The sequence below is a fragment of the Perissodus microlepis genome, chromosome 9 (assembly GCF_051167445.1).
Source record: "Perissodus microlepis isolate ML-2025 ecotype Zambia chromosome 9, ASM5116744v1, whole genome shotgun sequence".
Classification (NCBI taxonomy): Eukaryota; Metazoa; Chordata; class Actinopteri; order Cichliformes; family Cichlidae; genus Perissodus; species Perissodus microlepis.
In genome coordinates this window covers 18,027,247-18,040,523 of record NC_140469.1, presented here as the reverse complement: position 1 = coordinate 18,040,523, position 13,277 = coordinate 18,027,247, and the positions used below count along the sequence as shown (strand labels likewise).

Genomic DNA, 13,277 nt, shown 5'->3' with positions numbered 1-13,277 from the left:
TAAGAGCACTGAATGACCTCCTAAACTACGGTTTGATAACTGCCTTGCTATACGGTCTTCAATCCACAAGGTGGCGACAACGTGCCAAATGTTTACTACAGGACATCTTGTTCCTGGACGCATTACATCTTCGCCGTCTTTCATTTGTCACTATAACTAAAGATGACAGGACTCAGGGGAGATACCCGGCAGCTGTTAGAAAGGTCAGAGCTGTAGAATTATGTCCTGAGAGTGCAACGTTATCTCTGACTCAAAGAATTTTTCCCCCTTTACTTTTTCAGAGTTGTGAAATTTCCGTAACGTTAGGAGGAGGAAGCAATGCACAATATTTTCAATAATTGTAATTTTTTTTCATCTGTAGGCTGTAAACCTGTTCAAAGCGGTGTTGCTTGAGGTGCTGCTGTGTAGCGGTGGAGCATGTCAACAGCAGGTGGGTGTGTTGGGGGCTGTCACGTGACGCCGGTCTGGCTGCTGTCATCTTGGTATTTAAACCACCTCTGTATATTTAGTCGGTCCTTTTCGCCACGCAAGGCTTCTGCAAAGTCCAGGCTACAGAGTAGCTGCGACTTATTCGTCAGTCATGGCTGGTAGGTAACATTTTAACACTCTCAGCGTCGATAGTAAAAAAAAAAATTTCTCTAAAGTTTTAAAAGTAGCAAATGGCGCGAACTTTGGTGACATTAAATTACATTATGTAGCTAATATAGTCTTTTGTCACTGTTCTCTTTGTTTTTGGGTAGTTGTGTTCCCTTGTTGAATAAGAAGTTTAGTATTCTTAAAGTGGTTACAGTCTTACTTTACATAATTAACTTGTATTTGTCACAGTGACCAGCTACCGGTGTGACATAATTACAGTGTTACTACTTTTTATAACTGTGTTCCATTTTGTCATGTATATATTAGGAAACTGCCAAAAGTAGGTGCAGTGGACACAGTGCGATAAAATCATTTCACAGGGTACCTTTTTACACTACTTTACTATCATTGGACCTTAGTTTGAGACCTACTACACTAAGTCGCCGTCCTAAGTCGCCATAATTAATTTTTAATTTGTGGTATAAGCTTACTGGGAACCGTCCCCCTCACTCAAAATGAAATGACCCTGCTGCCTGGACGGTGACTTCACTGTAACTTGGGTTGTTGCAGAGCTAATTCTCATCTTTTATGTGTTTTTTTTTAGTGTTACATTCATATTGCAGAAGGGTTTCTACCAATTGAAAAGGGGGCGTAAGAGAAAGGAGGTGTGGCACTGTGAAAAGGCAGTGAGACAGAACAAATTTTCCTGGCAAGCTGTGGTATTTGGAACCATTGTTCTCCAACTGGCCCAAACTTATAGAAACTCTGGGCTGCTAGCATGTCAGACATACTCTATCTATTGTGCTCTCCTTGCCCATTATTGGTATCTTACTGCCACAGGGTTAGCGCACAGGCCAAATGGGATTGGTGTTGGCCTAACTGCTAGTCACACAACTATCCCAGCTGCCATGCTGATTTCGTCATCTCAGTTTATATGTCCTCTCACAGGCAAGCCGTTGTTCCCAAGACTTGACTTGGCAGATTTTCCTCCCAGCAGCCTGAGGTGGTGGTACAGAGTAGATGCCACACTGCAAATAAAAATCACCTTAATGAGACATTTAAACCTTTATGGGGTACTTTGCGAGAAAACTTTTAGTGAGGTTAGATCGTGTTGCTCATTCAAAAACACTTGAAATGATAAACATATGAATTATTTGGATCATTCATGCTTTAGAGAATCCACACAGAAACGCATCACCTAAAAGGCAAGAGGCTACAACTGCAGTGTAATGTTTTTGGTGTGTGTTTCATATTTCTGCAGTAAACTTTAAAAATACATGCAATGCAGTTACACTGGAGGAAAATATCTACCTATCCATCTTTCCACTTCTTCAATTCAGAGTCACAGGAAGCTGGAGCCCATCCCACCTGTCTTAGGTGGCGAGGTCACCAATCTGTCGAAGGGCTTGGGGGGAAAATAGACTAGCATCTTTCCATCATTTGGTCATTCACAGAAGAGTTATGGAAATTTTTTTAAATGGGATGAATTCATTGACTAACACATCCATCCATCAATTTTCTTCCCTTATCTATGGAAGATGTCCAAGCAGAGAAGCCCAGACCTCCCTCTACCTATCGAAGGGAACACCACGGTGTTCCCATGACACACCCCAATCTCTTGGGCATGCCATGGGTCTACCTCCTAGTAGGACATTCCTGGAACACCTTACCCAGGAGGCATCCTTGTCAAATGTGCGAATTACCTCAGCTGGCACCTTTGGATGTGCAGGAGTAGTGGCTCTACTCTGAGCCGCTCACAAATTAGTGCACTCTTCAGCGTGTGGACTGTGTGGGGCAGCCCCACACTGCGAAAACGGAGGCTTTTGAAAAATATGACACATTTAAGTCATATGATGCAGTCATATGATGCAGTTATGTGACCAATTCAACTAAGACAACTAACCAATTCAACCACTTCATAACATTTAGAACAGAATCTGACTAACACACGAGTTTGAGAGCATTCTTAAATTGTATGTACTATATTAAGAAGCAACTTTAAGTTAAGCAACTCAGGGTGCGCCCAATCTCTTCTCATCTTGGAAGCGAAGCAGGGTTGGGCGTGGTTAGTACTTGGGTGGGAGCAACCTTTAACCAATTTAATTCAGTTTTCTTTCTTTACAGATCAGGCATTTGTGACATTGGCTACCAATGACAGCTATGCTCGGGGAGCAATGGTTTTGGGTAAATCCCTCCGTAAGCACAATACAGCCAAGAAGCTGGTGGCACTCATTGGTCCACAAGTATCAGAGCCTAGCCAGTAAGAAACTTTACCTACATTCACTTTTTCTCACTCATACACATTACCGTTCCTGTGAACTCTTGTTTTCCACATGGCTGGTTGACAGTGATTCATTTCATAGTATTGTAAATCATTAGGTCTGTGCTGAAGAAGATCTACGATGAGGTGAGGGTGGTGGATGTGCTAGACAGTGGCGACACTGCACACCTGGCCATGATGAAGAGACCCGAACTGGGCGTCACCTTCACGAAACTCCACTGCTGGACCCTCACACATTACTCCAAATGTGTTTTCATGGATGCAGACACTATGGTGAGGCTAACAGGTCATTTTGCTTCAGCACAAAGAAAATGAATATGCTGCACATCACTGGTGTGTATAAACATGAGCTTTGTTTGTGTATCTCAGGTTCTTTCAAATATAGATGAGTTGTTTGATAGAGAGGAACTGTCAGCTGCTCCTGACCCTGGCTGGCCCGATTGCTTCAACTCTGGCGTTTTTGTTTTTCGTCCTTCTGTGGAGACTCATGGCAAACTGCTTCAGTATTGTACAGAACACGGCAGCTTTGATGGTAAGCTGCCGTAAAATGCCGGGATGCATTTTATAAAATGTCTATTAAAGGCCTATTATAGCATTTTCAGGAATGCACTTGGTTCTATGCAATGACTAATGACATGTAACATGTTTATTATTGAGATTCAGGGTTGCAGTTAGTGAAAATTTATGTTTCCATCTACTTTTCATGTTATTGGCAATGATATAGCAAGGGAGGAACTTCTGCCCTTTTAAATTACTTTTTTTTTTTGACTCAAACATGGTTTTGGAAACGCTCTTGGTAACATGATGTTTAACTGGACTTGTTTATCTTTTGCTCTAAGTAAGGTCTTTATCAAGCTCGGTGCCTGGAAACAAGGCTCGCCTGTAAGAGACTTTCGAGCTCTGCTGAGTTATTCTCAGGGGCTCACCGGGGTGGGGTGAAGGTTAAATTTGAGAGGCCCTGTTTTGCACAGAGCACCAGTTGACATTAAGCAACACTTTTCCATGGAGCGTACTGTTGCTGAATTGTAGTCAAAGCTATGCTGGCCATATCAGGTTCAGTGAAGGGCTAGAATCATCATCGATCCGTAGTTTCATGGTGCTCCTCAAGAATTTTTTTTTAATATTACATAATCTAAATGGGAAAAAATGAACACTTGCATTTTAGAAAGTAGCCGAGTAACTGAGTCTGACATATTGTAGCTATCCAAAGAGAGTCTGGTGGACATCAGACCAAGTTGCCTATTTGCTTTTGAATTTATTTTTAATTAAATTTGTGCCATGTAACTTAAAAATAATTTCAAGTTGTTGTCCACTTATTAGATTTTCTTCCAGGAGACCACGTGATAGTCTAAAGTGGCAAAAAGAGTTTCTAAGTTCATCTAAGACCATGCAGCTAAGGTGACAGCTACGTCACATGACCAAAATAATGTCATGTGCATGCTGGGAACCCATCGTATATTTCTGATTGCCAAGTCTCTGTTTTGGGGAGACCAGTGTAGCTCATAGAAATCTAGGCCAAGACTTTCTTATCTGTGGCGTTTACGTTGTTCAAAAATAACGATGGATTTTTAAAAGCAAGTAAATAACTCAATCATCGTCAGATGACGGGAGATACTTTTGAGATGTACAGGAAATTTAATCCTTCCTTTCCTCTTCACTGGGGCTGTTTTACCTAAATGTAGCCAAAGCCTGCCAACTGGCCAGTGCTGGTTAGACCAGGGGTGTCAAACATAAGACCGGGCAAAGACTCCAATCCGGCCCACTGCATGTCTTTGGAAAATGTGAAAGTGGGCATAAACTTCAGATTTTAACTATATTGTCTCAAGTTTTATAGCTTTTCTTATCTTCATACTATATTCTAAAAAAATGAAATTGCAAAAATGTTTCTATTTTTTTCACGATCTACCTTATTATCTGTTTTATTTAAGTAAGAATGAGTTAACAAAAACCTTTTTGTTTAATAATTACAACAGAGTCCAGGCAATGATCTACCAGAACTTGTATTTATTTCTCATAATTTAAACCCAAAGTGTTGTGCTGAGAAATTTCTTTAATGCCTTTATTATATAGAAAAACTGACATGTATCGTTAAAATTGCACTTCTTTTTCTTATGTTAAGATATTTTAGGGATTAATTATGAAGTTACACTTCTTTACACTGACAGAGAGAGACGTTTCACTGGTCATGCATTGAGGTGACAGTTGTTGTGATTTGGCACTTTATAGATAAAATTGAATGTAACTGAATTGGTTTGGCCAATTAAATTAATGAGATCAAAGTGGGTCACAATTTAAAAGGAGTTTGAACTCCCTAGTTTGGACTATAAATATCTTCTGACACCAAAAAATCGAATGTATTGTGATGAAATCTCAATTAAGTGCTTAAGTGAAGAACAGTATTTATTATGTATCTGATATGCCGAGAAAAAGCTTTTGATTTCATTCAGCTGTCAGTCCTGCTGATAGAAGGGCCGGACTCTAGACAAAATTATAGTTTACTCGGGCTGCTCTGACCTCAAAAATTCCAACAAACAAAGAAAACAGTCGTGGAGTAAACAAAAGACGAAAGGGGTTTATAGTTAGGCTCGGAAGTGCCAAAGCATGTACTTGTTAGTGTCACTGAATCTGTTTCCCTTGTGATGCTGTGAGACAGATTCCATCAGGGATGGGGGGTGCCACTGGAAAAACCAATTAGTTTGCTTAATATGGGCCACTGCTTTCAAGTGCCGACTCATTCTGCCACAACAATTTTTCACATCACGATTTCAACCACATACAAAATACATTTTCTTATTTCTTTATGAGAAAGAGTCCCTTTGGAAGCTGAAACTCATTTATCCCTTAGTGTCTTTTTGTGGATAATTTTAAAGTCCCTGTTTCAGTGTGATGTCACGATCTAAATGCTTGATGGCATGCTAATAAGTAAAGCTGTCTTATTTATAGACATGGATGGTCTTTTCGTGTGCACTGGGGCATAAGGTGAAGCCGCTTTGACCTTCAGCATTTCAGTTCTGCTGTCCTGCATGGAATGCATGATATACACGTGTACCCCTCTCTACCCCGCAGAACATGAAAGATGTATTGGAAAAGAAAAATTGCAGAGGAGGAAAGAAAACAAGTGACTGAACCCAGAGGCTCTATCTCTGCATCTGTGGCTCCAGTGTTATCTGCTGCCAAAACAAACTGGCACCGGTTAGATGCACATTCTTCCTGTGTTCTGCTCATCCCCTCAAAATGAAGATACTCAGCTCCATATTAAGTTTTGAACTCTCCAGTGGAGGCTGTGGGTTCAGACAAACGCCAGCTATGTGTGTTATTTTAAACCGAAGCCACAGACTTTACAGTCCTATGCTTTTTTAGGAGAGACATGTGAAAGTTTTCTTAACAGCCAACATCTCGTCCTGTGTCAGTGTCATTTCAGTGACTCATTCACAGATTCACTGAACTTTTATCACATTTTGGAGGGCTGTCATTTATTTAAGGCTCAGGTCTGGTCTAGTTGTCTACCTGTCACCCACCTCACATAACATCAAATAGATCCCTGCCTCCCAAACTTTTATAAGTTGTGTATTTATGTAAGTTGCTGCTGTGAGAAGGGGCTGCCCCAGTTCTAAAGCAGCCAAACTTGAGGGAGGGCAAATGGCTGTAACAGCCCTCCAATTGAACTCCAGGACCTGAGGCAACTCAGACGCAAACTTGCAGTCCATTTACTTAAAACCCAGAGGCCAGTGTTAATTCACGTACCAGCACAGTGAGAGACAAAAGTCTTTAAACGCCTTTGTCTGTTTGTATTATTTAAAGTTGGCTGGTCATGAATGGAGTAGGGTAAAGTTTGGAAATATTCAATGTAATTGCAGAGGCAGCACCTCAATTTTTTCTACTGACACCAACATTATCCTTTGATTAGGAGTTTTTTGTTTTTGCCTTTTAATCTGAAAAAAATAAAAAGGATTAGTTACAAATAAAATGTTTTATGCAATAAAAAGAAACCTAATGACAATAATATCCCTCCCCCTCATGCCACAAAAAAAGAAAAGAAAAAAGAAAAAAGAGCTTTGACCCGTCTGGGAATGAACATGAGAGTTCAGGGGGGTGTCCTGTGGTATCTGGCACCGGACTTTGGCAGCAGATCCTTTGGGTCCTGTGGATTTCAGGGTGTAGCCTCCTTTGAATGGGCTTGTTCAGGCGCATCCTGTAGATGGTGATTGGATTGGGATCTGCAAAGTTTGGAGGCCCGGTTAATGCTGTGTGCTCTTTGTTTTTTGGACTGTTTCCCGAAGCGTTTTTGCAATGTCGTGCCTCTAATGAGACAATCAACACTGTTCACATTAACTTCGGTGGGTTTAATGTTGTGTCTGCTAAAACACATGCCCCAACCTGTGTGCACCCACTGAGGTAAAGCACTACCTGCAATTTCTAGAAAATCAGATCTACTTTTTTCAGGTAGCAGTGGGAACATGAGATCCAGTTGTGTGTCCTAAACATGTGAGAACATTTCTTTAAATGCTTGTCTGGGCTTATATCTCAGCAGATGAGCTGAGCTGAGAACTAATGTGGTTTGTCACAGGTGTGCCTTTCATTCGTCTCACTCTTTCAGTGAAGACATTCAGCCAACAAACAAAACCTGACCAGAAGCATTTTTAAAGCCAAGTTTGCTGTTATGTGACCATATCAGAGATTTTCACAGCATGCGAGTGCCACCAAGGCAAATTACTTCAAGACACACATTTTTACAAGAAATTACAAAACTGTTAATGAATTTTAAAACCTGGGGCTTGTTTTGTTTTCATGACTGATGTTATTAAAAAGTCAGCGCTGGAAAAGACACTGTACAGACACTGTACACTATTTGCAAATCCACTTTGATGTCTTGAAAATATGTTACAATGTTTGAACTACACAGCAGCTGGTCCACAGAGCCTAATTAAATCAGATTGAGTTATTTTTAATATATTATTTCTAACAAGTAATTCATGTTTTTCATTGATTAAATATGTTTTTCTGTTTTTTCATTATTGTAATTTTGTTATTCTAGCAAATTGTTAATCACTGAAAAATATGCTTAAACTATAGTTTATTCAGGTTTTTTATTTATGTGACTATTAGTTTTATCTATACAAGACACATCTCCTGGATGGAGAGGTTTAAAACTCATCCTTGCCCATGAGATGAGTCTCTCAAGTCCTTGCAAGATCCTCCTACACCCTGGAACTGATGATGTTGTAATGGTGAGGTCATCCATATAGGCTCTAATAGGGGGCTGACGAACACCTGGCCTTGTTAGCGGCCCTCTGCACTCCACCTCAGCAGCCTTTACCACCATGTTCATTGCAAGGGCAAAGAGCGTAACTGAGATGGTATAGCCTGTTATTATACCTTTCCTGAGGCAGTGCCAGCCTGAAGTAACTGACCCAGAAGTGACCCTAAGCCTGAAGTTGGCGTATAGTCCAGGATCAGGTCCTTGATCTTGCTGGGGACATGGTAGAGGTGTAAAGCATGCTCAACCATTTTGTGTGGGATAGACCCATAGGCATTAGTCAGGTCCAGCCACAATACAGCTAGGTCACCTCTGTTCTCGTGGGCTTCTCTTATAAGGTGCGTAACTACGCCAGTGTGCTCTAGGCAACCAGGAACTCCTGGGATCCCCCCCTTCTGAACTGATGGATCAATGTAATTGCTTCTAAGGAGAAACTCGGTCAATCTCCGGGAGACAATGCTACAAAACACCTTCCCCTCCATGCTCAATAGCGAGATGCTCCGAAACTGGTTTATGTTTTTAGAGTCCTCCTCTTTGGGAATCCAGACTCCCTCTTCGCACCTTCACTGATCAGCAACTCTCCCTCTCCGCCATATCACCTTTAAGATCTTCCACAGGTGACGAAGCAGCTCTGGGGCAGCGCTTATAGACAAGGTAGGGTACGCCACTGGGACCTGGAGAGGATGCTGAGCGGGCTGCTTTGATGACCTCACACACCTCCTTCAAACTTGACTCCGTCAACTTAAACTCTACTGATGGTGGGGCAGGGTTGATGAGAGCTTCGTTGGGTCCCAAGTCTTGTTCCCTCAGTGGGTCACTCATGGTCTCATGAAGGAAGTTATTCACCTCCTCTGCTGAGCACTCCAACCGGCCGCTTCGCTTAACCCCAAGCAATTGTTTTGAAAAGCGAAAGGGATCAGAAATAAAAGCTGCACGTTTCCTGGCTCTCTCTCTTCCCCGCCTCCTGTGCCATTCTGCTCGACGGAGGGTAATCAGCTTCTTCCGCAAGATGTTTTGCAGTTCCTCTAAAGCTTGCTTACCCTCCGCATCGGCGTTCTTGAACTGCTTCTTAAGGCTCCTAAGCTCCTGGCGCAGTCGATGAATCTTCATGGCCCTGCGGTTCATGGTATAAGGGGTCTTGTTACACTTCTCGGTCAGGCCGAACCTTTCTGAGGCATAGCTGACTATGATGGTGGTCATTGTTTTAAGCCTGCTGTCAGCATCTCTTTTGGCTACAGCTTGTATGATGTTGGAGAGATCCTCATCAAACTTCTGCCACTCGCTCCGACTGCTGGCTGGGGGCCACTTAATCCGCTGTTATGGAACTACACTGCTTGGATTGGAAGACTCCGGTGCGTGGAGGGACTGGGCTCTGTGGGGTGCCTCCTGGCCGGGCTCCTCCTGCGTCTCACCAGGTTCAGGACCTGTGAGTAATGTGCACCTCACTTTCCCGCTCCAAACATTACATTCTGGCTTGATGGACCTTTAGGCCACGCTGGTTCTTACACACCTTGCCGCAGACGCATATCTTACTCGTAGTCCTTTCCATTGCGTTGGTCATTAACCTTGAGTCCGTCCGATTGGAGATCTTATCCTCCCCCCCTGTCGGGATCTCCTGGGGGTATCTCTCTTTAGGGCTTTATATGTATGTTTCTAGAGATTTGCCTTGTTATTCTACCTCATTTGGAAAGCATCAACTGCTGTTGTTTTTAAATGTGCCATATAAAGCGACTTGACTTATCATACTGTCACACTTACCTTCGTATTTCTCTGTTGCAGGAGGAGACCAAGGGATTTTGAATGGCTTCTTTAGCAACTGGGCAACAGCTGACATATCAAAACATCTCCCTTTCATTTACAATCTCAGCAGCATAGCCATCTACACTTACCTCCCAGCATTTAAACAGTAAGTGTCTGCTAAGCACACTTAAACTCATGGAGTAATTATGAAATGCTTAAAGTCACAGGTGCGGTTTAAAAAATTTTATGTGACCAAACTCTATAAGATACTATATTTACCTGCTACCCTGGGAAATTCATATTACGCAACAGCAGTCTGTCCATGTGACTAAAATCTTGTGTCTTGGATACAAAGCCAAGATGTAAGTAGATACCTGGTCACATGAACGCGTATTCACATCGTGACATGACATCAGGTTACGGGTGAGATGAGCAGCGAGATTCCAGCAGCACAGTTAGAGTGTCGCCCCAGCAGGCCCTCAGCTCTGGGGTGGATGCCCACTCTGAGCTCAGAGCAGCTGATACCCACTCCTGAAATAGAGCACTTTATTTAAAGACCTTTTAATGTTTGCCTCCAGGACTGGTCATTGTGTGCTGTGTCTAAAGCTACCCTCTCATCCTCATTGCATCTCTGTGTCTTCACCTCTGGTCTCATCAGCAGGCTTTTTTTGGTTTGGCATTTCCTGGCATCCATCAGGATGACAGGGAAGATAAACATGTCTTTAGTTGTTTGTAGTTGTCAGCAATAACGCTTAGAGGTCTGACAAACACAGCAAAGCAAACCCGACAGTGTTGGGTTCAGGTTTATTTGTGTACTTGAGCAGATTGCCAGTGCTAAAAAGACATCTAAGCTTGTCAGAACTGGGGTGGATCAATATATTTCTCATTCTTATTTCTCCAAAAGGATTTTTTTTCATTCATGCTAACCCAGCTTTTAAACACAGACACCCAAAAATGTTTCCTGGAGCATTAAAATTTATATTAGTGTCCAGTCCATTATTATGACCAATTAAAAACACAACAATTTAATAACATGTTTTTTGACACTAACATACAGGGTTTCTCCTAAAACATTTCTAAAACTTTTTTTTAATTTAAGAATATTCTATACTATTTATGTCTATGAATACAAATGTCTTTATTGCTACAATTTGATATTAAAAACTATTCAGAAAAGCTTCATTTAGTAAATCGAACCATAACCACACTGCATCTACAGTACATCCTCTCATTTACTGTAATACTGGTTTCAGATATGGTGGAAATGCCAAGGTGGTCCATTTCCTGGGGAAGACCAAACCATGGGGTTACACATTTGATCCCAAAACCAAACAGATTTCAGGGAGTGAGCAGGATGCTGTCACACACCCTACTTTCCTTCTCAACTGGTGGACCCTGTACTCGGGTGATGTGGTCCCCATGTTGCATGAGGAGTATGGAGAACAGCCCTTCCACTCAGGATGTGTGGAGGTAAGTCAACATTTTAATTGAACCTGCACTATTTGCAACTTCTCATCAGATATTATCTTTAAAACAGAGCTGTTTCCTTATTTTCTGCATTAACTATACAGAAAATAAGGCGGATAGTTCATAAGAAAAATACATACTTTTGTTGCTATATATTTCTAAAGGGGTAACCATAGATTTTACACCACATAGTCTTCCCTGACAACCATTTGATGAACCCCTGAGGCTGGGTGTGTATGTCCTCCCAGTCTTGAACCTAAGATCGTTTGCAACGAATGCAAAAACTACAACCATGGAGTCACTGGATAATTCATAACAAATGGCTAAAATAGCAAGGTCAGCGTATGTGTAAGTAATCCCTGAGAGCCAAAAGTTGAGGCTTCAGACTGCTCGAAATGCTCTTAGATGTCAGCAAGAGGATCTATCCCTAATATAGTCATCTCAGACATACAGTCCCTCCCACCTGCTGATCTTTTTCAGATCTTTTGCCTGCATGGGGAAGCCAGTCTCAACAGATTTAACTTAAGGGAGCTAAAAGATCCTCTTTCAGACAGTGGATGAGCTGAAACGCTCCAGTATAAATTTATAGCCGTTATTTTGAACTTTGAATGATGCAAAGCTATTTAAACCTCTTTTCTGTCTTCTTATTCATCTCACAAAGTTCCAGCACAGTGAAACTGTCACTTTTGAGAGTGAACAGGTATGGAGACAAAGATTTGTTTTGTTTTTTATAGCTCAGCAGTGATTAAGCATCCGTTGGCGCCTGGTTTATTGCTGTTGCTGCCCTTCCTCTAAAATCAGAGCTTTCGCGTGTTTGCCTGCAGCCATTAATTTGGAAAGGCTAAGTATGGCGGTTCGTTGCTTCCAAAAAGCAAAAAAAGGAAAAACAGCATCTTGTCATTTATTCATTTCCCTGCTGTTATGTTCCATATTCCTTCAGGGCGAGAGCAGGTCTTCGCATGCACACGCACAGGCATCCCAGTCCCAGCAGATGTCCTCAGAAGAACGGAAGCAGAAATGGGAGCAAGGTCAGGCAGACTACTTGGGAATGGACTCATTTGACAATATCCAGAGAAAGCTTGATACTTTTCTCAAATAAAGAAGGATTGGCACGTGATATTTTTAAAAGAGCACTTGCGTTCTACTTGTTGCCAAGAAAATACTGCCGAAAAAAATCAGATTGCAGTTTTTCTTCCTACCTTTATTTCAACTATAAATGAGCCAAGTCCCTCTTTCCACCAGCACTACCAACTCCATACTCCAAAGACAGCCCAATTTAAGTGGGGGGAAGTAATGTGAAATTTTATGAGCGGTTTTAATTCTCTCTGCAAGATTATTATCATTCAGTTTACCCTGACACTTATATATGTTCTGCTACAGTGTGAAAAAAGGTTTATAACCGAAGTGTGCTTGTTTAAAGGTGATTATTAAAATCTTTTTTTTTCTCATGTTTATGCTTCTTTTGTAAAAAAAAACAAACAAAAAAAAGGAGATGGCAACAAGAGATCAACTGGGCCATTTGTATCGGTGTGGTTAAGATGTGTAGTCACTGACATTGTCATTTTTCAGTTTATTCTTTCCTTTTTTACTCTGCAGTAACCTGACAGTCTTCTTAATATTTTCTTTTCTCAAAAGAATTAATTCTATTGTTTTTGAATTAGAAGTCTCTGTTTTACATGGATATGAAGATATGTTTACAGCACTTCTCAAGGCCGTAGTATGGTCAGTGAGCCATGCACACTAGATCTTTAGTGCTTTAATGCCTTGCTCTCCCTACTGCTGTCATCCTATGTTATCTCACTCTTGACCAGCAGCTTTTTTAGTAGATGAAACAGGTTTGTAATTTTACCACATTATACTTGACCTGGATGTTGGTTGGAAATCTTTTATCTGGAAACAATAAAACATCCTTACAAGCTGTGGAGTTGCTCAGGTGCTTTTTTTTCTTGCTGGAAT

The 13,277-nt window shown here is 41.4% G+C and overlaps 1 protein-coding gene across 2 annotated transcripts; it reads left to right on the top strand.

The window, feature by feature from the left end:
- Window positions 1-105: 105 nt before the first annotated feature.
- Window positions 106-13,241, top strand: LOC146380383 (glycogenin-1-like). Of its 2 annotated transcripts, XM_084939402.1 has the most exons (9): window positions 106-203; window positions 362-587; window positions 2,701-2,836; window positions 2,956-3,130; window positions 3,227-3,389; window positions 9,894-10,020; window positions 11,108-11,324; window positions 11,983-12,021; window positions 12,262-13,241. In XM_084939402.1, exons 2-9 carry the CDS (start codon window positions 581-583, stop codon window positions 12,418-12,420), a joined length of 1,023 nt encoding a protein of 340 aa, XP_084795528.1. In that variant the 5' UTR covers window positions 106-203; window positions 362-580; the 3' UTR covers window positions 12,421-13,241. The 2 variants fall into 2 exon arrangements, with proteins under 2 accessions (XP_084795528.1, XP_084795527.1); XM_084939401.1 differs by lacking the exons at window positions 106-203; window positions 11,983-12,021 and having other exon boundaries at window positions 510-587.
- Window positions 13,242-13,277: the final 36 nt, after the last annotated feature.